The sequence below is a fragment of the Sardina pilchardus genome, chromosome 21 (genome assembly GCF_963854185.1).
Source record: "Sardina pilchardus chromosome 21, fSarPil1.1, whole genome shotgun sequence".
Lineage (NCBI taxonomy): Eukaryota > Metazoa > Chordata > Actinopteri > Clupeiformes > Clupeidae > Sardina > Sardina pilchardus.
In genome coordinates this window covers 21,304,189-21,330,066 of record NC_085014.1, presented here as the reverse complement: position 1 = coordinate 21,330,066, position 25,878 = coordinate 21,304,189, and the positions used below count along the sequence as shown (strand labels likewise).

Sequence of the window (25,878 nt, the reverse complement as noted above, 5' to 3'; positions counted from 1 at the left end):
CGCTTCACAACCACAGGGGCTGGCATGATGAGCAACCCCCACAGAGACAAAGCCCAACCCCACATATGATGTAGAACGGTAGAACTTTTTTATTTGTCTTTCTCTCTCTTTCTCTCTCTCTTTCTCTCTCACTTTTTCTCTGTCTCTTTCTCTCTCTTAGTGTGTGTGTGTGTGTGTGTGTGTGTGTGTGTATGTGTGTGTGTGTGTGTGTGTGTGTGTGTGTGTAGAGAGAGCATCATGCACCGTCAACAGTACTGAGGCAGTGGACTCGTCTGCCGTAGGGGGAGTCAGCACTCTTTTGTGTGCTGCTGACTCATGCTCCTGACATCATCGATCCTGAAGTTTCAGGTCACCGACCCGTGTCCTGTCCTGCAACAACAGACCCCCCCATAGCCCCCCCATACACCCCCCCACCCCACCCCAGATGACCTGTGGCTTTCAACTGCCCCTCTTGCCTGCAGAGACAACACTCAGATGACGCACAAATTGTTGTTTGTGTAGACTTTGTTGACCTGTTCTCTACCCAGTGTCCTCTCATTCATTTATTTTAATTTATTTTCTTTCGAAAATAGAAAAGTAGACACTCGTTTGATGATGCTTGTTGTTATTGTTCTTTTAAGCTGGGAGTTTTCTTAAGATTGATTTGCTGTTTGGTGGGTGCCAGGTCAGTGCAAACATTTCTCGGGGTCTCTGAAAGAGATCACTGATGTGCTGCCTCTCATATCTAACTTACTCTTTCTCTCCCATACTCATTCACTCATTCTCTCATGCAGTCAGTCAGTCAGTCAGTCAGTCAGTCAGTCAGTCAGTCAGTCAGTCAGTCACTCACTCACTCACTCACTCACTCACTCACTCACTCACTTATTCCCTCTCACTCATTCTCATGTATCACTCTCTGACTCAATTTCATATTTCACTCACTCACTCTCATATCTCTCTCTCTCACAAACACACACAGTTTCCTGCTCCCAGTTGCCGTCCTTCTCCCTGTCTGTGTCTTCCTCATCCTGTCATTTGTCTGGTGTGTTGTAGTCTCACTTGGCTGCCTGTGGGTGTGGAGTGAGCATCCCACTTCCCACTGGGCTGATAGAGTGGGTGTTCAGAGCAGGCAGAGGGTTGATTGAGCCACCATGGCCTCCCCTGCAGAGTGGCAGCTGTGGGGATTCAGGAGGGTTTGTCTCAGTGGCAAGCCACAGTAAAGCTGCTGGAGGAGTCCACCCGGGTGTTTAGTGTGAATGAACAAAGGTAGCCCACAGTTCCGACCTAATCTGTGGTTAAAACACACACACACACACACACACACACACACACACACACACACACACACACACACACACACACACACACACACACACACACAGAGGCATTCATAACTATCCGCTGTTATGTGTCCAGGTCTCTCCTTGAGAGTGTGTGTCCTTGCTGAACGAGATACGATTGTGCTGAGCTTCCTGGTGTGCCCAGTTCACTCTTAAGCTGGACTGAAAAACACCCAGTCCTCAGAGAAATACAAGGATAGGAGCAGGTTTCACTCTGACCTTCAGTCTCTTTTTTATTTTTATTTTTTTTTACAGATGTAAAGGACACACCCACACCCACACGCATGCCCATGCACACACACACACACACACACACACACACACTTACGCACTCGCTTTCCACAAATTCAATGAATTCTAACAGACAGCAAACAGACATGACGTACTGTACAGTATGAGGGGCACTGAGTGGAGTTAGACCCAGTTACGCCCAGCTCCCGGTCAACGTTCCGATGGTTAGGTTTCTGATCTGTTTGAACGTGGGCCCCACTACAACATCAGGGTAAACGCACGATAACCTTCAGCCTGTAACTGTTAGGTTGAGGCCTCTCAGTGTGTTTCTCATGGCTCCTCTTGCTAAGCGTAGGTTGACTGTGACCTTCAGTGAGCTTTATTATTACCCTCTGCAGTGCCACCTTTTTAGTTTAGGGTAATGGTAGTGGGAAAAGGGAACAGTCCTTTTCTTCACAGCTGAATGAGAGTGTTTAAATTTTGCTCAAAGTGTTTGCCTATCTTCAAACCATGGCAGAAAGCAGGGAGGAGAGCCAATTCAATTCAACTCACGTCCCTTTTGTTTATCTATTTCCGTGGTAATTAGGAAGGCCCTTTCCATCTGATCACCTTTCACTATGAGAAAAAGAGACTAATAAAAACGCTTATCGAAATTGCGCCATGCAGTCAGCAGTATCTTCTTCAGAAAATGTTGCCCATGGGTGTTTTGTTTATCTGACTGAGAATGTTTTTATTCAAATGTGTTTCCTACCAGTATAAACTATATAAATACAATGATTGATTGTCAAAGAGAATCAGTGATGGACATTCTACTGTGTGTGCAGTTGAAATGTTAACTAGCTAAGATCTGACTTAGGGGCTACGTAAATTACTACAATTACTCAGTGAATCACAAAGAAGTACTACAGTAACTGCAATGCACTTTTAATATTGGTACATGTTATTATAAGATGAAATGAGGGACAATTTGAGGACTAGTGATGTTCCATATAGGCCTACTAACACGATGATTAATGTAATAAGGACACTTTATATCAAGTAGGACCAAAGTAAGTAACACAGCATTTTGACAGAACTCTTCTTCTCTTTTTGCTAACTGACTCTCTCTCTCTGTCTCCCACTCTCTCTCTCTCTCTCTCTCTCTCTCTCTGTCTCCCACTCTCTCTCTCTCTCTCTCTCTCTCTCTCTGTCTCCCCCCCTCTCTCTCTCTCTCTCTCTCTGCTGGGATGGACCAGGAGTCCAGGTGGATCTTCCTGTTTGCGTTCCTGGCGGTGCCGGCGCTGCTGCAGCTGTGTGTGCTGCCCTTCCTGCCCGAGAGCCCTCGCTTCCTGCTGATGGAGAGACGCGACGAGGCCCGAGCAGAGAAAGGTAAGGGCAGGGGGTGTGTGGGGTCAAAACCTCCAGGCACTCTCAGGTGTGAGGGACACTACCGTAATTTCCTAATTAGCCACAGCTTACAGTATTGATTTGCAAAATGTATTCAGCTATGAGTTTAATACATGGGCGCAGTTAATATGGTATCACTATGGTTTTGTTTCTTTTAACTTGCATAAAACACCGTCCTGCAGCTTACACACAATCCGCCTAATACACAGGAAATTGCTGTACAGGTTTATTCACAATGCCGGGGAAAGTTACAACCAACAGCATGTCCAAGGAGCAAACCCTACATTCTTCAAGACATGTTATACATGTTAGTTACGTGGTCATGATGCAAATCACATACTGTACTGTAGGTCATTCTTACTTGAATCTTGTCTAAAACTCCTCATATGTCACAAAATTTTCCTAATATTACGGTCCCAGGTAGAATACCCTAACTAATGGCCTGTACAGGCTACACATTTTTTTTGTCTTTCACAAATATCTTTTACGATTGACCATGTCAGACTAGGTGATCAGAGAACCACAACATCTTGCCACATCTTGGTCGTAAGACTGGCCACATGATAAGATCATCTAACGTAGCCTTCTCGTCGCGTGTCGTCACAGTGTCTGTGTCAACACAGGGCCGTAGGAGATTACGACTTTTGGTCGTAACGCCGTGGAATGTCGCAGACAATACATCGTGGGTCGTTGAATATGTCACATCACAAGACACTTCCTCCTTCAAGCATCGTTCCCGACTTTGAATATTCAGACATGACAAAGAAAATGTGTCGGCCACGACACGATTGTGGCAAAATCAAACTGAAATCGTGTAGTCTGTATCGGCCATATAAGGGTCACATGACCTTTACTAGAAAGACATGGAGAGGGCAAATGAGAGACAAACCAAAGTTGATGCACAGAATATAAAATAAACATACATATAACATGAGTTACATACTGTATGCTCCTTGAGTGCCACTGCATCAAGGCAGCTCACTGCTGCGAGTTAGTGTGTGCTTCACCTCGCTGTGTGCTCTGTGTGTTCACTAATTCATGGATGGAAGAAATGCATAGAACAAATTCCTTGTATACACAAGTACACTTGGCCTATAAACCTGATTACATGTTATTACGGTAATCACTTCTATTCAAGATTTTTTTTAGTGATTCAAAATTTGTATGGAGACATACATAGACATACACATGGACATACACATACACAAACACATACATACTATACACATACACATACACATACACATACACATACACATACACATACACATACACATACACATACACATACACATACACATACACATGCACATACACATGCACACACACACACACACACACACACACACACACACACACACACACACACTCAATATAAGCTCTCTTATAAACCTCTTAAAATCTTCACCACATTTGCCATGAGATGACGGTGGTGGAAATAAAATTTGATGGTCCATTTAAAATGACAGAACAAAGTAAACCCACCCTCTCACACTTATACACTTACAGAAAGGTAGATGTTCATTTAACTTTGTTTGTTTAATGGGACAAAAGACCAATTTGCTGATAATGTGTTGTAGTCTTTTACTACCTCCATTCCATTTGAGTTCCCCTTAAATTACTGAGGAGAAGTTCCAGTTGCAAGCTCCATTCCCGACGTTTTTGCTGACTGTTTTTATTTGCACTCAGACAGCGATTTTACCCTCAGGGCTTCATCACGTCCTTTGGAGAAAAACAAAACACTCTGAAAAGAGAACCCTGACTCTGCAGACTTTTTTTCTGTAGGTTTTCTCCCTGTTCTGGGATGTTGTTCACCTGTTCTACACTTGGGATGTTATACTCCATGTTCTACACTTGGAATGTTGTTCACCTGTTCTATGCCTGGAATGTTGTTTACCTGTTCTACACCTGGGATGTTGTTCACCTGTCCTACACATGGGATGTTGTTCACTTGGTCTACACCTGGTATTCATCTGGTCTATACCTGGGATATGCATGTTGACCTTTTCCAGGCAAACAAGGCAGGACAACCATCCTTAACTTCTGATTACTATTTAATCATCTTCATAATGACATTCATCTTCATTATGTACTGTCATCTTATCATCATCATCATCATCACCATCCTCATCGTCGTCATCATCTTCTTTGTTTTTATCTACATCTTATCCACTCTCCTGCGTAGCTAACAAGCCACAAACATTGCCTGATGAAAGCGTGCGTAACAGCCACAAGCATCGCCTGATGAAAGGCCGTTCTCAAGAGAACAGAGCGTTAAGCACCTTGGCCTCTCACCTTCCTCACTCCGCTTTTTCTTTCTCCTTTGAAGTGACTTTATGATTCATCAATACCAGTCCCAGAGCACACACGCTTCCTTTGTGAAGCAGTCATATTTGTTGAGGAATCACAAGGGGCTGGGGGGGGGGGGGTGGCTAACAGCTTTGTGGTGGGGGTTTTGAACTTTGTGGATTTGTTTTCAAAGATTCAGTCTCAATAAAAGGGCCCTCGCTGACAGAATGGGGTTGAGCAGCGGAAGGCCTGCCAAGTCAGAAGGACTCTTTTACTGACATTATCTTTTGAAAGCACAAGATCACTGTGCAGCATTCTCAGTTAAACTCTGAATTACACATCAAAACGTGTAGTTCACTCTGCTTTGCGATAGCCTATTTTGATGTCTCGATCCTTTCAGAGTTTTTGTACATACAGTATATAGTTTTATTATAGGTCAGTCTTCATGTAAGGGAGATTAATGATGGTGTTTGTGTCAGATAAGATGCCTACCTCGTGCCAAGGCATAGATGGCAGCTCGTTTACTTTTAAACCATATATAGCCACTGCAAGGTGTTAAGAGGAGCGAACCCTATTTCTCGGTCGATTGATCGCCTTTTGTACATGAAAGGTGGCTTCTTTTGTCTTTTTGTAGTCTCACTCTCTACTCATTCACACGTTCTTTGGGCTCAATGACTTAGAATGTTAAAAGGACAGATTCAATTATGTCCATAGCCTGGTTGATATCCTGAGACCAGATGTGGCAGTTCATTAAGATTTTTTTCCCTGTGGGATAACAAAATCATTTGGTTAGACGTGAAGAAAGAAAGCAGCTAAAGAAAAATAATTTCACCTGATTTACTTTGCTGAAGAAGCATGAAACGACAGAAGGCAGAGAAAAGGGAAAAAAGATAAATCGTTGACAGATAAAGACGGAATGTGGTGAAAAAAGAAGAGTCCAACCTAGTTTCCATTGCACCTCATACACAGTAAGGCCCTAGAATGTAATATCAAAGCTCCGCTTTAATCCTCTCTGGTAATATCATTTGCATGGACAATTAAGGACTGCGCTGTGAAATGTGTATGTATGTTGTTTAACCCTGATGTTGATTTTCAATGTCCTGATGGTATCTCTCTGAGATCATATTACTAGATCCTTTTTTGAACAGTCTAAAATGAACAATAACAACATACATGGGCTATGTGCAATCAACCTGAATTTAATCTGAGTTTTGAGAAAAAGGAATCCATGTGTAACAGGTGATCTTAAACATTTTATTTAGGAGGTTTGAGATTATGTCATTTAACATAATATAGTCTTACATAAACTATAGAATTTTCTCATGTCCAACAAACTAGGTTGATGTTTCCTTGCTTGCTACTAGAAAAGTAAGCTACAATGCCAACCCATAGCAAATCTACCTGCCTTAACTTTTTGGATCTGAGAAATTTCAAGATGGAAATCTTTGCTGTCAGAAGGCAGTAAAAAAAGCCAGTAAAAAGTCTGGAACAATTGTGGTCTGCCACAGTTTGATAGTCTTGCTTTGTTCCCTTTAAGAAGGCAATTAAGTGAGTTCATTACTGCATCTGCATAAGGAACCAGGCTTTTGTGTTCTCTTCATGGGTCATGTTTTATGCCCTTTGCTTTTACCACAGAATCAGCCACAAATGTGCACAATTAAGATACATTTTCCATGAAATAGTTAAATTGGTCTTTTTCAGCATTTATGTCGTCTGTGTCTTTTTTGCAGCAAACTGAGTTTAAGAGGTTCACAGATTCACAGATCCATTCTGTTTTTATTTGCGTTTTACACCACGTCCCTATACACTATGCACTTTATGATATATGACGAAGACGATGGACACCTCTTTGTCATTAGGGCCGTGATTGGTTGTCTGGAGGCATAAAGTCCAGGCACTCTCACTAGTCCACCTAAGCGTAGCTGGCTATGAGGAAACTTTGTGTATTTTATGTATGTGTTTTTGTTTTAATTATTCTATTTTATTCACTTAACTCTTTCAACTATTTCTAGACAATTGCCCTTTAATGCTTTTATTTGTTATTATACTTTACTTTTATGATATATAAATGTAAAATATAATGTATAAAATGCATAAACATAAACATATTTTATTGCAAATAGAAACTCAAGGTAGTTGGACTCATATATCCCCAGATACCCCAGAGATAAACTGTAAATAGGTGTAAGGCGGCCCAGATTACTTTTGGACCCTGAGCGATGGAGTACAACATTTGAATTATGTCCAAATGTCACCCAGAGGAGGCTGGCACTGCGGAATGAAAACATCACCACTCACCACTCACTCCAGAGGACACATAGCAAGCTGAATGAGGTGTTTAGTAGCCCCACACATCGTTTAATGGCTCATAAAACGTCTCATAAATGGCTTTGAACAGGAACACTTGCTGAATGCATGCCGATCGATCTGTTGTTCAGCGTCACCTCAGGTTCAACTCAGGTGTGCATTTTTCACTTTGGCAAGGACATTTTCAGGATTTAGAACTTCTGTTTGCACCTTACAACGTTTTGAATGCAAGGGTGCTTGCCTGCACTTATGGACGCATACTTGCTTGTCATACCAAGGCCACATCATAGCTATTTTGTATTGGTTTATGTGAGCTTGCTTTGCTACAGTATGTCGGCAGTTTCTCTTGCAGAGTGTCCTCTCTAAAAGATGGCGATGATTACAAAGTTGTCCATGAAATCCAGGCCATGTTCTTCTGTGTAGCACGGCCTGATGGGGAGACCACAACAAAGCATATTTTAAACAAAAGTTTATTTATTAGATGAGATATTCAGAAGTCAGCAGGTGTAAAGCCAGGGTTAGACTTGCTGCAGACAACGCGTTCGTGTTCGCATCATGGCTGCCTCGGGTATTTTGCGGTCGTTTGGTGCAGTGGAGTCTGTACACAGCACACAGCAGGTCGCACACGGGCGCATATGCTTACGCTTGGTCTAACAGCAAGTATAACTTCAGCCTAAAGCAAAGCAAGCTGTCGTGTAGGTCAGCATATGGATGTGTAATGCAAAAGGTAAATGAGTAGAGCTGCAACCAGCCCAGCTGGGAGTGTGTTCGTGAGTGCTGTGCAAGAGAGATACCCAGCTGGAGACTACTGATTTTATGCACCCTCCAATTAGGCCATCAATTAGTCGCCACTTCGGTAGAATTGCCACAGCTCCTCCTGCAGGCCAAGACGGGAACACTTTGACTTGTTACTTTGCCTTTAGTCCTGCTCCCATTTGTAAATCAAGGATGTGTGTGCTTTGAGTGCACTTTCAAGACAGGAACAGACAAACAAGCCAGACCCAATGCCATGACCAGCAAGGGAGAACGAGGCAGACTCAGCACGGTAGAGCTGGGGCGTCACATGCAATACTCAAATCCAAACCAACAATAACAAATACAGCATGCTGTAGTCAACTGAGGCATAATTGAAATGCAGATAACTAACTATTTGATAGAATTCATCGCAATAGATAAAGAGTTCTTATCTATGGAACTTAGACATATCACAGTTGTTCCATTCTCTCTGCGAATTGTCCAATGTTCACATCAAGCTGCTGCTAATGATTGAACATGGGTCTGTTTCTGTGTCTCTCTATGTTTTATGTTTAAAGATGAGAATCTCCTCATGTTTGAACAGAGAGGGGGACCTTGTGGCAGCATCTTGCTCCTGAATATGACTGTAGCTCTCTCTGTGGTGTGTGTTGTCTGTGCTGGCCGTTTGCTTCTCTTCACGCACAGTTTCTGCAAGCTGCATCATTTCATCTTTTTCTTTTTTTTTTGTCCGAGACTGTGGTCTCACTGATAGACCTTAAAGTGATTTCCTCTCCTTTTGTCTAGTGAGATTTGTATCTCTCTCTCTCTCTCTCTCTCTCTCTCTCTCTCTCTCTCTCTCCCTCTCTTCTATTCCCCACATTTCTCAATGTTTTTTTTTCTCCCTTTGGTCCTTTTATATCTTCATTTTTTTCTCTCTCTCATTCGATCCTTCCTTTTGTGAATCATTCAGGTTTCACACAGCTAGAGCCTTGTGTGTCTTTCGATTTTGTTGCTCGTTCGATGTTACCTGGAACCTTGTCAGCTGCTGTGCAGTATTGATAAGAGCCATCCTCACTATGGTGCCTCTCACTAGCGACAGGTGGGGGTCCATTGCTGAAGAGTGACACACTATCCCCCCCGCTGTCTTTTAACCCCAACACACACACACATACAGACACAGACACGCACGCACGCACGCACGCACGCACGCACGCACGCAGACACACACAGACAAACAGAGACACACACAGACACACACAGACACACAGACACACACACACACACACACACACACACACACACAGACACACACACACACACACACACACACACACACACACACAGACACACACACACACACACAACTCAACTCAACACAAAGACTCAAGAGGCCTGCTGTCCCCTAACATAAGAAAATAAAGGAAAAGACCCCCTTCTGTTGCTCCCTCCCTTGCATAATCAGCAATAGCGAGAGCTGTCACTTGTGGCCCCATGCTCCCCGTGTAATGCAATTTGAGCTCCTCTAATCCTCACTGTTCTCCAGACAGTCGGCGGCATGGCGTCGAACACATATGCAAATGCAGACGGTAATTAACACACAGATCGGCTGCGGGCGCTACTCAGGGTTTGATTTGACAGAAGGGCTAGCAGCAGGGGCGTAAACCAGAAGAGTGCAATGCAGCAGAGGATTGTGACGCATAGAAGTGTACAGAAGTTTGAATTCTTGTCAGATTCTTGCTATTCGGAAGCTTACTTACCGTACAGTAATGACCTTTGCCGAGAAAATAGAGCAGATAGACTTGTCCTTGTCTCTTGAGTTTCAAAGACGTTCATACTTTGTTTCAAGGCTCTCCGGAAACAATGGATGTTCAGACACAATGTGTGGAATAGGAGTTCAGTATTTCAGGACGATATTCTTTGTGTCTGTGCGTTTGTATTTCTTCTTCAGCAGGCCAATAAGCTAACATAACATTGACTGTGCAAATTCAGGGAACTTTCCGACTTTGACTTTTTAGAACAGGACGTTTTTAGGACACAGATTCTGTTTGCTTTGATCTCCAACTCTGTTTGTAATCCTGACCTGACCAATCTGTGTATTTGTGTGTGTATGTGTGTGTGTGTGTGTGTATGTTTGTGTGTGTGTGTGTTTGTTTGTTTGTGTGTGTGTGTGTGTGTATCAGCGTTCCAGCGTTTTCTTGGCAAGAAGGACGTGTCGCAGGAAATTGAGGAGGTCCACGCTGAGAGCAGGGCCCAGAACACAATCGTGGCGGCGTCGCCCCTCGACCTTTTCCGGAACCGCGCCGTCCGCTGGCAGGTCATCACTGTCGTGGTCACCATGGCGTGCTACCAGCTGTGTGGCCTCAATGCGGTGAGTGCCAGACTGACCCAGAATGCACTGGGAGGGGGAGGGGGAGAGGGAGAGGGGCAGGGAAAAACACTCAGCCAGTGGAAGGTGCCGGGGACTTGACACAAAATCTTTGTGTCACTTCTGTCTCTTCCGCATCCTCTTATGTTCCACTAGAACATGTCACCGCGCGTAACAGGATGCAACCTGAGATCAATTGCATTCACAGTTGACTTGCAAAACAATAGCTCATATTATGCATATCCTGTGTTCTATGAATAAGACATATGGAGCAACAGGATTGTCCTTTTGCTTGGGCTGTGATTGATGCTCGGAGATCTGAGCTGACATTGTTCAAGCGCTCTTCTGTGGTGGAGTAATTGTAATGTATCACCTATCTTCAGTCTGTACAGGTTACGTGTGGAATGACAATAAGTGTGTGATGTATGATGGCGATGCATAATTCAGTGTTCTAGAAGTGAAGCCAGCTGTGTGTATGCTGTCATTCTGTCCACCTGTCATCTTCTCCATATGTCTTTCTGCACATCAGTACTTTTGTGCTTTCCAATCTTTGAGAAACAGTCGTCCAAATTTGTGGTGTGGCTGGACTAATAGAAGCCTGATATCATGTCAGTGATGTGATGATTATTTTCAATTTTTGTGCAACTTCTTTAGTCTTACATAAACATGTAGAGAAAGAGATAAAATAATATTACTACATGTGAATATGTGAAGTATCACAAATAGCAAACCGAGTAATGTAAAACAATTCGGTAACACTTTATATTAAGATACACATATTCACCATTAATTAGCTGCTTACTAACATGTATATTAGTAGCATACTAGCCATTTGGTAGTCATTATAAATCACTCATTAATACCTTATTCTGCAAGACCTTATTCTACCCTTACCAGACCCTTAATTTAGAATTTCCTCTTTGTAAGCTCCTAATTACCCCTTATTCATAGTTATTAAGTAAGTTGTTGCATATGAATTATGACCTAAATATGCATGGCTCAGTATGGAGCTTGGAAGGTGGTAGTACCACAAGAACAGTTATTCACCCATAATGATACTTATCAAATACGGTCTATTCAAATGGAAGTAAACGCTAAACCACAAGTGCTAATAGTGTCCAGTTAACTCATAATTAAGCCGAATATGTTCCCTATTCTAAAGTTATTTCCCTATTCTTATTTATTTCACTTATGTGAAAGACAGACCTGTGAGCACGCCCACTCAAAGTGTTCATGCTCATTCAACATGCAGGTTAATGTTCAGGATGCGTTTAGAGCAGCGGTTCCCAAACGTTTTTCTCCACGTACCACCTTCTACATCCTGACTCGGCTCGCATACCCCCCACCATCCAACACATTTCTACAGAAGACAGCAGAGCAGGTGCTTGCTTTGTTCAAAAGTCATAGGTGAGAGAGATAAGGAGCAAAGTATTGGTGCATATGGTTTGAGAATAATTGAAGACAAAGCATCTCTCTGGGCCCAAGTGCATGTACATGCTGGTGATGAGCCATATGACGAATTTGCTGAATGTGAAAGACAGACTTGTGAGCACGACCACACAGTGTTCATGCTCATTCAACATGCAGGTTAATGTTCAGGACACATTTAGAGAGGAAGCAAAAAGAGTGTGGTGTGAAAGAAGACAGCTGTCACAGGTCTCTTCTTTTTTACCTTGTTTGTCATTTTCATAAACTTCTACAGGTGTATCCACACCTGTGACAGCAGTGTCTTCTTTCTCTAAATGCATCCTGAACATTAACCTGCATGTTGAATGAGCATGAACACTTTGAGCAGTCATGCTCACACGTTTGTCTTTCTCATAAGTAAACTCTCACCTATGACTTTTGAACGAAGCAAGCACCTGCTGTCTTCTGTAGAATGAATCTATGTGGATCTATGATGGCAATATTGGTTGAAAGGAACATTTTGTGCAGAAATGAATGTTGATTAAGATATTTTTGAATAGCTTTTTTTTTTATTTTTGCTATTACTGTTTACTATTATATGCTATTTATTATTACGACATTCAGTGGACAATTGGCGTGGAAGATCAGTTACAATACAGTCTCAAAACAAGAATCTGTTTCTTCACAGACCCATATTCTCACAGGCAGTTTATTTGATAAAATTATGTTTTAAGTGCAATTCTGTTGTATTTATATACATCTACTAACACAAATATGACCATAATTTACACTACACCTAACTTTACTTTTGAAAGAATATAATCACCCAAACATAAGTGGGGCAATCCATACCCTTTATTTCTGAAAAATGTTAAATGTGTAGCCTACTGTATATATCTACCCAATGGTGTTGTTATTATCTGGAGCAAATTATTGTTCAAAACATTCTGTGCTGTCTTGAATTCGGCACCATCATGATCTGTATCGCCTCTTTAGATGATACGCCTAAAATTATCTCATATATTGGTGCCTTGGATCGTCTACTGTCGTCTGATCGTCTATATCTGATGGATTCCTCTGCAGCGCCAGTTTGCTTGCATCCTGCTTAGCCCTTATCATGTTTTACTTTCCCAGCCTTCATTGTGCATTTGCTTGCTTCTGCCTGACCCAGTCGTCTGTGCCAGGTGTCTCTCTGGCTCCTGTGTGGTTGCTCCAGCTGCTCAAGCCTCAATTATATGGCTGTGTAGCCTTATTTACCATATAAAAGAGCCTCGACTAATAGGGAAAATCTTCAGCAATTTCATAATTTATTTAGGAGCCTATTAGGAGCCTATTGTGCACCAGACACAACATGGCACAAAGTGTGATGTGTGTCTTATTCATACAGTATCGTACACCCAGTCAGTGATGAATTCTTCGCTATGCGCTCCACTTTTCTTAAACCTTGCGCCCAGAGGTGTGGTAATTAATGATACTGTACTGTGTGGTCTGACAAATGATCCAAAAATCACTACACCCCCTAAACACCCCCTAAAAATCATTAAGCCACTGACCAAGAAAAAACTGGTCTATAGTGAATGGCACATTTAAAGGATTTAATGACACACTGTCACAAGATGTAAACACCCCTTAGCAACCAGTCCATTTGCAGGATAAATATAGTTACCATTTTTATTCTGTCATTTGAACATTATTGGGGTATGTGTTGCTTTTTTCAGGCTATGTTTTTGATTGTAACCCTTTGTCAGGCAATAGTGAAAGTAAATAACTATGTAGAACTGTTTTGCCATTGACTATGAGACTACGATGAAGTTAGTTTTCACTTTGCCTATGAGTTCAAATAATGGCCGAGTGCAGAATGTAGCCTGCTAGTTGAATTGTGCTAGCAGACTCTCTCAGATGCGTTGATTGTCAAAATACCGACAGGCTGTTTGATGTTGCCCTGATGGCTCTAAAAGGGAAGGACAGATGTCATTCTCATTGGTCTAAGAGATGTTGCGCCCAAAACATGAAGATTAATAAACACAAAAACAACCCTTTTGCTCCAAGCGTTTGATCACAAAATCACACCATTAGATTAGTCAATGTGGACTGGACACGCCTTAAAGGTTGTATCAGGGATTACAGGCCTAAACACAACGATCACATTCATCTAATCATTCCTCATGATCCGCTAGCTGCTCGCGCCATAAGTAGTCAAAGAAATGCGTCTCTAGGCAGCCTAGGCTCTGAGATCTGAGATCAACCATTCAAAACCAAAATAAATAGTGTACTAGCTTCCCTGCCAGCAGCACTCTTGAAGCGCCTGGGAGTGAGGTTTACTTACGTTCCACACGCACAGCTGAGCTACTGTAGCTGACATCCGTTACAGTTGCGCTCATGAGCGGCTGCACGCAAAGTCAGATCTGAAGATGGGCACCGTCTGCTATTATCTAGAGCTGCATTAGCCTACTTTAGAATACACCATATTGGATGTACAAGTTATGGCTATTATATTTACTTGGATATGAACTTTTGTTACAGATCAACGTCAGTGTCTTACCCAGCGCAATCCGCCATCATTGAGGTCAAACGTTGATCAGAGTATCGTGTGTCTGTCACTTTAAGAAATGTGCGTTCATGATGGGGTTTTTTCATAGTGCACAAAACATGGAAGGGAGGGCCGAGCTAGCTCGGTCTGTTTTGGATCTCGCTTCAAACACCCAACAGAAGTGACGTCAGCCACAATCACCGATACAACCTTTAAATGTATTTAAACTTTACACCTCTGACCAGACATTTCAGATCGCCAAGATAGGGCCCTGAATCTCACCTACATGTCTCACCAGAGAAAGCAGTCTAGTGACGGATGAATTGGAAGCAAAGTAATGATTAGTAGAAAGTAAATCTTGAAGCCAAGCAAAATCTGCTCACTATTGTATGTAATGTTTTGTGTTTGTGTTCCAAAATAGTGTCATCTTAAAAACCTGCCTGGCTTTATCTTTACTCTTACAAAACATTTTGCTTCCAGGCATTCTTTAGACACTCTATCACAAGTATAATGGGTATTCATCATCCCGTTGTTTAGCTGAAGAGATTGCGTAGCTGTGTTGCTCTGAGCCGAAACCCTGACCATTCTGAAGGGTTTGTGTTCGCATAAATTGGCCCTCTCACACTGCCAAAGCAATTTCACTCATCACCCCAGAAAGGACAGCTCACCGGGGTTCTGCATCTCCTTCTCCTGTGTGCGTCATAACATTATGATAATGGAACGATATCCGTGCGACTACAAACCTGACAAAGACTGACGGGCACAATCACAAGCACATGTCCCATCCATCTCTAATGCTCAGTCAGAGGCGCCTGCATTATATTCATCTTCCTTTCATTTCAGTTCTGAGAAATATTTTTGATTTTGTCAGCCATTAGGCTCTCTGCTGAGTATACGTATGGATGTATGTGTATGTGTTTAAAGAGAGAGAGAGAACGCATGAGAGACTGACAGAAAGGTGGAAAAGAGGAGGAGCAGAATGATGAGAAGTAAAAGAAGAGTGTGAGTGCATTTGAATGATACATTAATTTGCCGAGGGTATTATAGATTTACATAAAGATCTGAAATCGAAAATGAGATTTCCCTCCCCCTGCAGTGTACAGTACAGGAGATGGAGGCTCCATTAAGCTGGAGTCGGGTAATAGATACATCTCTGATGTATGCAGGGGGTGTGATGGAAGCAATACCTTCTCAATGAAAAACAAAATATTGACTTTAGTTGCCAGGTATACTTCATTTTACTAAATCAAGTGTTTTTGCTGGTATGAACTTTAAAATTCATACTTTTTCAAATTGATTACATCAAACACCTTTTTTCAACCCTGCATAGTATATATTACTCTGACTAATTTGTGTGTGCTTGTTTAATCAATAGTACTAATGTGCATATGCAGTTACATTTCAGGCCATTACTTTCCTGTTTGTGTTCACTGGTTATGGTCATATGGTTGTGGTTCTTGGCAGATGCGTTTGTCCAAAGCAATGTACGACAGTCACAAACAGTATCATCAAAAATGAACAGGTTGAAGTATTCATATAGTCTAAAGCTACAGTACATAAAATACTTCTAATGGTAATAGACTAAATAATTTTAACAGACTGACGGTAATAACAATAGCAAATCTTCACATTAATAACAATGCATGTGTTATATGTTGTCTGGTTCTTGTTAATGGTTTATAACATGCTGTAACATTTGCATTTCCTTAGGATATAAAGCTAATCTATTCTTATGAACAGTGTTTTATGTTTCATAATGCATTGAGTGTTTAACATCGTGTTCCTCTTTTGACAGATTTGGTATTACACTAATGGAATCTTCACAGAGGCTGGCTTCAAGAAAGAATTGATTCCTTACATCACCCTCTCAACAGGAGGCATTGAAACTTTGGCTGCAATCGTGTCCGTAAGTACAAATCACACCGCAAGCAAGAAAACCTTTCTCCACTTACAGATATCATTATTGCTTTGGTTAGCACACAATTGCTATAGCAACACGGTCTTCTTCAATAAAACAAGAGGATCTTACACGGAGCTCCGCTAAAGTGCGACCTACTCCATTACGGCACACTAGCGCCCCCCTGCAACACGGTCTTCTTAACCAAGTAACACCAAAACCATCTTCAACTGTCAAGAGAAAAAATATTGTAGTTACTTGTGGCAGCATGTTTACAATTCCTGACATCACCTCTTGATAATGTTTTGTTCATTAATAGTAGCAGGAAGCAAGACTAGCTTTCCCAAATGGTGAGGCTTTAGAGAGACCCAGCAGTGGTTCATTAAGGCTAAAGTGTCTCATTATGCTGCTGTTCTACTCTGCTCACTATTATCCAGTCTGTGTCTCGGCATGTGTGGTACAAAACAAAACAGAAATCAAAAGACCTCACTGTTCTAACAGAGTCACTATCTAGCGAGCATTTCTGAGTTTGACACCAATCCTCCGTGACTCGTCAACTTCGTCATTTAAGGATTTCCACTTAGCGTCTCCAGTCTCTGGTCACACCATCCCTGGGAGCTGCATTTGTCTCTCTTGTATACCGCAGTCATTTTAATCACCGTGGGCCTTTGAGCACCCACACTGGACGCTAAGGCCACTCCCTTGTGGGAATGACCCTTGCGTTTTCAACTGAGAAGGTCATCTGCATAGGAGCCCTCTTCAACCCCCCTCCATCTTGTTCCCCTCCAGAGCCTGAGGGTGGCAGGCTCCCAGACCCTCTGGTGATCATTAAAAGTACTTCAAAGGAAGCTTGAAGATAAATACTTAAGGCCCCCCTTTTTTTTCTTTTTTCCATCAGGCAGTTGGATCTCGGGTCACTGTGGATGACCCAAAGAGTATAATTATTCCTTTAAAAAAAAAATATATATATATATATTTTCCCAGGGGCTTTTCATTGTATTGGAGCCTCTCTGTGTCTATTTTTTGATTGCCGTTAATAGCAGGATATGCTGAATGTGCTGAAATCATTTACTCATTTTTTTTCTTTTTTTTTTTCTAAGTTTTTCTTAGATAACAGGCTGAGAGCCATCAAGCATTAATGTAGCCTCTCTGTGTCTCTCTGTCTCGTTCCCCAAAGTGTATCGCAGGAAATGGATGTAGGCAGTGAAAACGAAAAAGAAATATTCATGAACTCCCTATTGGATATTCCCTTTATTTGCGTGCAGAAATGTGTGAAATCTCCATGTTTATCTGTGCGATAGGGTGTGCTGCTCTTTCCATTGACTGACTGTGGGGATATTCTCTAGTGGGACTTCCATACATATTGAAATCAGTTAAATATGAGCTGAATTTTTTATTTGTTTTGGTGGGGCTTGACCTTGACAAGGAAAGCGTGCCAGATCGTGTGAATTATATAGAGTAGTGTACCACCACCAGTGGGACCAAAGACTGTGGTTCAGTACAATGCTACAGTTACTGTATGAATTACCTGTTCAGTATTTTAGTTGTCGATGCACAAGTAATGTTTTTTTTTTTATTTAAAAATAATACAATACATATGTGGTGTGTGAATACCAATAATGTTGAATATGCCCCAGACCATCAAACAGCTGCTTAGTTTGTTAGTGTTAGGGAAAGATAGAAAAATATTAAGAAATGATCATTGCTACTTGTAGGCTACTCGGTAGGGTTTGTCATCGGCTTGCGAGATGTTATTGACACATGGAAAGGCCGGTTTGTGTTTATGAACCACTTATATTGGAATGTGTGTTTTCATCTCAAATGAATTGAAAGTATTAGTGATTCCATAGACTTGCAGCATGATGGAAACAGAAGCCAATTCCCATACGAATGTATTAACACAGCATGCAGGTCACAGGTGTCTCTTGAGTAGTTAGCATGTATTCAGTGTCTCCCCTTTATAGATGAGTATAGCATGTCTTCAGTCTCCCCTTTACATATGAGTAGTTAGCATGTCTTCAGCGTCTCCCCTTTAAAGATGAGTAGTTAGCATGTCTTCAGCGTCTCCCCTTTAAAGATGAGTATAGCATGCCTTCAGCGTCTCCCCTTTACAGATGAGTATAGCATGTCTTCAGTGTCTCCCCTTTACAGATGAGTAGTTAGCATGTCTTCAGCATCTCCCCTTTACAGATGAGTAGTTAGCATGTCTTCAGCGTCTCCCCTTTACAAATGAGTAGTTAGCATGTCTTCAGCGACTCCCCTTTACAGATGAGTAGTTAGCATGTCTTCAGCGTCTCCCCTTTACAGATGAGTAGTTAGCATGTCTTCAGTGTCTCCCCTTTACAGATGAGTATAGCATGCCTTCAGCGTCTCCCCTTTACAGATGAGTATAGCATGTCTTCAGTGTCTCCCCTTTACAGATGAGTAGTTAGCATGTCTTCAGTGTCTCCCCTTTACAGATGAGTAGTTAGCATATCTGCTGCGTCTCCCCTTTACAGATGAGTAGTTAGCATGTCTTCAGTGACTCCTCCTCTTGCATTTCCATCTAGTGCTGACAGATACATATTTTCCAAAATGCAGCAATCTCATCTCTGGAGACGCACCGTGTTTTCATTTGAAATTTTGGTTCCAAACAATGAACATTCATCCACCCTGACGATATTACAGACATTTGCATTGATGCTATTTTCAGCTTGAACACAGGTATAGAGGTATACCGGCCTTGAGCTGTCCTTGAGAGAGCGTTCTGTTTTCTCTCTGGTGTCCTACTGGGCTGCACTGGGTGGAAGACATGAAAATAACGGACAGAGCAGAGGTGGAATTGATTCAACCTTTTTTTCTGAGCTCAGATTCGACTGTCTCAATAATTGAAAAAGGTCACGTTTTTATTTTGTGAGATGACAACAGTCACTAGTCAAGGGATGTGTGTGTGTGTGTGTGTGTGTGTGTGTGTGTGGGCGCGTACGTGCATGTGTGTGTGTGTGTGTGTGTGTGTGTGTGTGTGTGTGTGCATACAGTATGTGTGTGTGTGTGTGTGTGTGTGTGTGTGCATCCGGTTGCCCTCTGGCCTATTCCTATGTGCATTATTCATCTATTTCATTTCATTATTATCGGCTCCCTGTCAGTGCTGACATTTTCCAGCTCTCACACACACCTTGAGACGTCCACCGCCACGATGCGTCCACTCGTTCTGGAGGCTGTGTGTGGGGAGCCTGAGACCCAGGCGTGGGGGGGAATGGGGGACCAGGGGGCCGGGGAACGGGGGACGGTGCGGAGGGGCTTGTCTCCCAGCGTGAGCGAGACGCGTGCGGTGGGCATGAAAGAGGCTGCCGGCCGCGGGGAGTCCGCACGTGCGTCACCGTCCACCCCGCCACCGCTCCTCCGGTGAGTCACTCTCTCTGCGCAAGGAGCCCGGCTGAGCTCAGGAAGCACACGGAGGTGGGGAAACCACAGAGACTGAGGGAGGAAGAGGAGCGGGGGAGGGGGAGGAGGAGGAAGAGGAGCGAGAGAGGGGGGAGGAGGAAGAGGGGGCGGGGGTGTTTGAGTTGGGGCTATATGTGTGTGTGTGTTTATATTCACACATACAGCCCCACACACACAAACCAAATGACACGTAATTGTCATACTTCACACTATGTGTGTGTGTGTGTGTGTGTGTGTGTGTGTGTGTGTGTGTGTGTGTGTGTGTGTGTGTGTGTGTGTGTGTGTGTGTGTGTGTGTGTGTGTGTGTGTGTCTTTGTTTGTCTATGTGTGTGAGAGGGTGCATGTGTGTGTGTTTGTTTGTGTGTGTTTCTCATGCCTACGTAAGGTATAATTTTGATGTGACACTCCAGTTGTACGCACCACTTGTTATTTAATATAACAGGCGCTGGTGTAAGTGTGATGCTATTTATTGCGCGTGTGTGTTAGTTGTGCTAAGCGGCTGCTATCTTTTACCCTGGTGGCATCCCAGGCAGTTGGACAGAGACTCGGGCTTTCTGGTTTCTGGCTCGGACGCTGACACGAATCTCTCCCCCAGTGGTCACTTCCGTGTCGGTCATTTTGGCGTGCGGCTCATGCAATGCAGATGCGTGGTGGTCGTGCGGACGGCGGGCGGTAAGCGTCGTGGCGTGGCGCCCTGTCACTCGATAGCAGCGACACCTCACAACGGGCACCGCCTGCTGAGGGCTGCCATTCAGTCGGCATTCGTGTTTGACTCAAACATGCCATGACAGTCTGTGACAAAAGGCATCACAATCACCATTGGAGGCACAGACTTGTGGAATGATGGTAGCATATTTTTTATGGCGGATTCAGAAAATCTTGACTATTTTTGTTTTTGTTTTTTTATGGTCCCTGTGGTTTATTGCTCTTTGATGAGACGTTTGGCTAGAAGGAGCGCTCATTGCATATTGTGATCATTACATTACATTGTGTTCAGCTGTAAATGAAAAGGGCTGGACGTTTCTGTAAAGTCTAGGTCATTTTTGACAGTTAGTGTTGACGCCTAACTTGTGGTGACTTTGGTACTTGCTGTTTTTTTCCCTCTCTGTAAAATGTCTTTTGAAGTGACTCCACTTGCCAAAAGCATTTCTTAAGGCCTTAAAGGCCAGAAGTAGAGGAGAAGACACTCCAAAGTAGCACTGCATCACAGTACTTGACTAGCCTCCTGTTTTAAACTGTTTTAGAAGCATCATATACTGTATGACGTTATTTTTGGACGTGTGACATATGGCCTAAGTAGTCGTGATCTGTTCTGCCATTCCTGTCCCGAGGGGCTCATCTTTGATCAAGGGAGGGGAGAGGACAGGCAAGCAGCCATAAGTGGTAGGTAGCCAGACTTCAAACACTTATTTTTTGAAGGCTTAGTGATTGCAACATTTTGAGGGTGTCAGAGTGTGTCTGTGTGAGTCTGTGTGTGTGTGTGTGTGTGTGTGCGTGTGTGTGTGTGTGTGTGTGTGTGTGTGTGTGTGTGTGTGTGTGTGTGTGTGTGTGTGTGTGTGTGTGTGTGTGTGTGTGTGTGTGTGTGTGTGTGTGTGTGTGTGTGTGTGTGTACGTGTATGTGTGTGTGTTTCTCAATTTCAGTCCATCTGTGTGTGTGAGTGTGTGTGTGTGTGTGTGTGCGCGCGCTTAACTCGGTGTGTGAGGAGGATTTCCCAAGTCTCCCACATGATTGACAATAAGGAGACTACTGTCAGGGTGACACTGTTTTGAATAGCTCCCCCACACATGCCACTTCAGAGAACAAGGCAAGCTCAAGTCCGAGACATGTGTCACTCACTCCCACTGACTGACAGACAGACAGACAGCGGGGAGGGTTTCGGGAGAAGACATCCGAGGGACACAAAGGAAGTGGGAGGATATGGGGTGAGAGGGAGTCCTGGAAATAAGTAAATGGGCGGCGTTTAGATGTCAGAGATAGACAGTGTTACGGATCTTAATGAGATGCCTGGGATGCGATTGTTAACGGGGGATAAGCAAATAGCACGTCGTCACAGACGGCCATTTTACCTTATTTCCTGCAGATGTGACGCTCTCTCTCGGTCATTATTTCACCCTTTCCGTCTACTGCTTTTTCTCTATATGATATTCTCTATCTTTCACACACGCACACATACACACATGCGCACACGCACACACACGCGCAAAGCCCCATATAGGTAAGGTCATGTGAAAGCTAACACGCAATCATTTCTGTCCCATTCCAGTAATGCTTTTGAATCATTTCATTTTCAGCACTGCAGATGAGGTTGAATGGTGCTGTGACTACACTGCAGCTCAATTGACATCATCACTAGGAAAAAAACGGTCAGAAAAAAATGAAACCTTGACTTTGCCAATACTGATGGAAGTCTTTGGCTTATTTGTTGTTCTCTGATGTTGTGATTTGCCGTGTTGTCAGGCACTGTGTCTCTGCCCTGGTGGCTTAATAGATGGTGATCTTGACTCTGTGTGACAGGCCATCATAATACTCTTCCGGATACATTTTGACTTATGACATGTTTTCAACTTCAATTTGTCTTCAGAGGAAACAGGAATCAAACAATGACAGAGTAGAGACAAAGGTTATGTCTTCAACAAAATGCTTGTTTTTCTACAATTGCTTAGCACATATGTCATTTTAGTTCAATTCCCCTGTTACGAAGAGTGACTCTAGCAAGATGACTCATGCATTAATTCATGTTACCACACATCTGACGTTGTCATAGTCAGCAATGTACTCTTTCAAAGCACTGCTTCTCAGTCAGGTCGTGTTGCTTTCTGACATCTTCCTAGAACTGTAAGGGATGTTTAAAACTGCATCACATGACATACACTGCTCAACAATATTAAGGGAACACTTTTTCATAGGAGTATAGCATCAAGTGAATCAGTTTTAGGAAGTTAGGTCATAACTCAGGAATGCTGGCATGTATCGAAACCAAACTTTGTACATGAACTGAGGACTCCAATATTAGGATGCACACGAAATCTGGTGCTGTTTGAGCTCTAGGGGCTCTACAATTAGCTGACAATGTGATAATACATGTAACTACAGTATATTTTTAAAAATGAGGTACTGCTAGAATGCTTAGATCAAGCCAAGTTCGACGCATCCTATTTCGTCAATTTGGACCTTGTGGATTTCAGACATAAGCAAAACTAAAGTTTCATAGGTCACAAATTTCACGAAAATGTACGTAAATAATCTTCAAACTATGCCTCACATAAGTTATATAAATCTTTTTGTTTTCAGAAAACGTTCACCCATCACAGCCAATCAAAATCAGTCGCAAAGCCGCCAAGCAGGAAGTGAGTTCTTATCTAATCAAGGCTTTGATGTATGACTTGGTATATGGACTTGGGACCCCATCCTCAGGACATACAATACATTTTGTTTCTTTTGAACACTAGGGGGAACTATAATCACCGGAAGTATGCTCACACATCTCACCAATGCTTTCACGTATAGAAACCAAATTTGGTGCATATATACTTGAGACCCCATCCTTAGGACTTTTGGTGTATATTGACCACTAGGAAGTGCTATAATCACAGGAGGTAGGCTCATATCTCAGCAATGCTTTCACATATAGAGACCAAACTTGGTACATGGACTTGGGACCCCATACTGAGGACACACAATAAATTCGACCACTAGGGGGACACTAGAGTTACATGAAGTTAGCTCATACAGGGACTCAGGACTCCATTGTAAGGGCACATATCCTTTGACCTAGGGCTCGCCGCAACTAGCAAATATGTGTTTTGGTGTTTTGGTGTTTCGGATGTGTATTACTGCACATTTAGGCAAAATGGACAACTCATTGATTTTCGGGGAGGGAGAATCTTTGAATTCAGCCCTCTGTAGGTTGATCATTTTTCCGATGCCGTCAATATCACAGAACAATTACACCCTGTTTATGCAGACACATGCAACCCCTCAGCGGTTTGATCTGTGGCTGTCACACGACCGGCGATTCCTCAAGAAAGACCCCAACCCCACCACCGCGCCCTCGGCACATCATCCACGAGAACAACGGAAGAGGCGCTTGTAATCCATCATGCGTCTTCAGCCGCCTGGCTGACGGAGCGGCCGACTGGCACGCTGCTCGGTATAAATTAACAGTGTGCGCAGGCAAGCTCCCCGTCCGCCGGAACGCCACGGTCTCGGGCAGCCGCTCACTGGAAGTAATTGATGGATGCTGATATTGAGAAGCTCGTCTGCAGAGCCAGTGGGACTATTTGTTTGCCGATGGAACACAGTAATTACTTATGGGATGGGGAGATGTGCGGCCCACTAGTTGCTGTAGTCGCACCAAACTCCGCTCAGGGGAGAGATTTTTTGGCCTCGCTTTCCAATTTGGCAGATGCCCGATTACATCGATTTCTAGATCAGTGCAGACTCACAGAGTGGTGCTTGCCAAAAAGTGTTTTTAGAAAACAAGATGCGTGTGTGGTTTGTGTGAAGGGATTTTTAATCCACATATCAGTTGTGGCATTACTTTTGTCCTGTATTGGATTTTATTTCACCAGGCACAATATTGACTATCTGTCTTGGTCCAAGTCCAAGTAATGAACTGTTGTGTTGACGTGGGTTTTGTCAACGTTGACAGGTGTCTTTGATGTGTGTTTGTGAATTGATTTGCAAGGCCCATTTGACTATTTACATCGGTAGCAGCCATACTGTCATGGAAGATCCATTCAAATGATAAATAAGGATCTGAAATATCACCCCCACAACAAATATGACAAACAAATTTGTTTTGAGAATATGAGATCTATCTATCCTCTATATTTCTGTCTTTAAGCATTTAATGGTTGGCCCTTTAATCTCAGATCCTTCCCTTTCATTTGCATATTAATAACACAGTGGAGCGTTGTTCTTTTATTGAAATATGAATAGAAAATATGGCACTCTGTGGCGTGAGCCCATAGAAGGAATGCCAAATGGCCAGGAAGAAAGGAATAATAAAACCGGACGATTTCTGCTTTTTTCTCCGTCGGACATGTGGGCACACGCTGTGCTGTGTTAACTTGTTTTGTTGGCCATTGGCCCCTTGTCCTTTCACATCTCCGCTGTGGAGTCTGAATGCACCAGCACACTGCGGTTATTTATAGCTTGACACTCGGGGGGGCTGCTCCTCTTTGTCCTAATGTGAAATGCAGGCACTTAGCAACTTGTAATTAGTGTGTGAAATGGTGCCGGCCGGACCACTGAGGTTGAATAAATAAGAGCGCAGGACGACTTCTGTACCCCCAGACATCGGCCCATCTGGATGAGACGGTCATAATCATTCAAGGGGTTTGGCTGATACCTGCACCTGTTACTCTGGCTCTGTTTCTGGCGTGGGTGATTAGCCGTAATGATGAACTTGCCCAGATTTGTGATGGGCCGTCTGTCTGACTGTTTGATCTGAATATGTTTGTTTGTTTATCTGTGTGTTTTTCTGTCCCCCGTCTCATTCATATTTTGATGGTTCTAAACGGTGTTCTAGTATTAAACTTCTCAGGTGTAATTAGCCAAACTTCTCGGGTATAATTAGCCAAATCTGTTCATAGATGTACAGTAATATACCCTCAAAATTAACATACCTGACAGACTACCTGTCTGATTCTCAAATTCCCAAACCTTTGTTGTCCTGCTCGCATTGTGTAACATGAAAGATAATACTAGAATTTAAAACTTAAAATTCTCCATTTTGGCAGAACTTGAATTCCCCCAAAGGATCTAAATTGTCTTTCACCAGCCAACGCTTAATGCTAAAGAATGGATGAAAAAAGGATGAAGAACGGAACGCCAATGTCAAGATATTGCCACTGGGCTATGACGTCCAGTCAAATGTGTCCTTGTACAGTAAATCTGCTTTGTGACGGACACTAAAATAGCAATCATCAAAAGCAATCAACCGTGACTCATAATTTTCTAACAGCAGTGAGCAGAAGAAAAGAT

The 25,878-nt window shown here is 42.9% G+C and overlaps 1 protein-coding gene across 5 annotated transcripts in view; it reads left to right on the top strand.

Moving 5' to 3' along the window:
* slc2a9l2 (solute carrier family 2 member 9, like 2) overlaps nucleotides 1-25,878 on the top strand; it is a 145,007-nt gene that overhangs the window by 55,414 nt on the left and 63,715 nt on the right. For all 5 annotated transcript variants that reach the window (XM_062524337.1, XM_062524338.1, XM_062524336.1 and 2 more), the window contains exons 7-9: nucleotides 2,786-2,918; nucleotides 10,448-10,635; nucleotides 16,365-16,475. In XM_062524337.1, coding sequence (XP_062380321.1) covers nucleotides 2,786-2,918; nucleotides 10,448-10,635; nucleotides 16,365-16,475 — 432 coding nt within the window. The remainder of the gene's footprint in view (nucleotides 1-2,785; nucleotides 2,919-10,447; nucleotides 10,636-16,364; nucleotides 16,476-25,878) is intronic.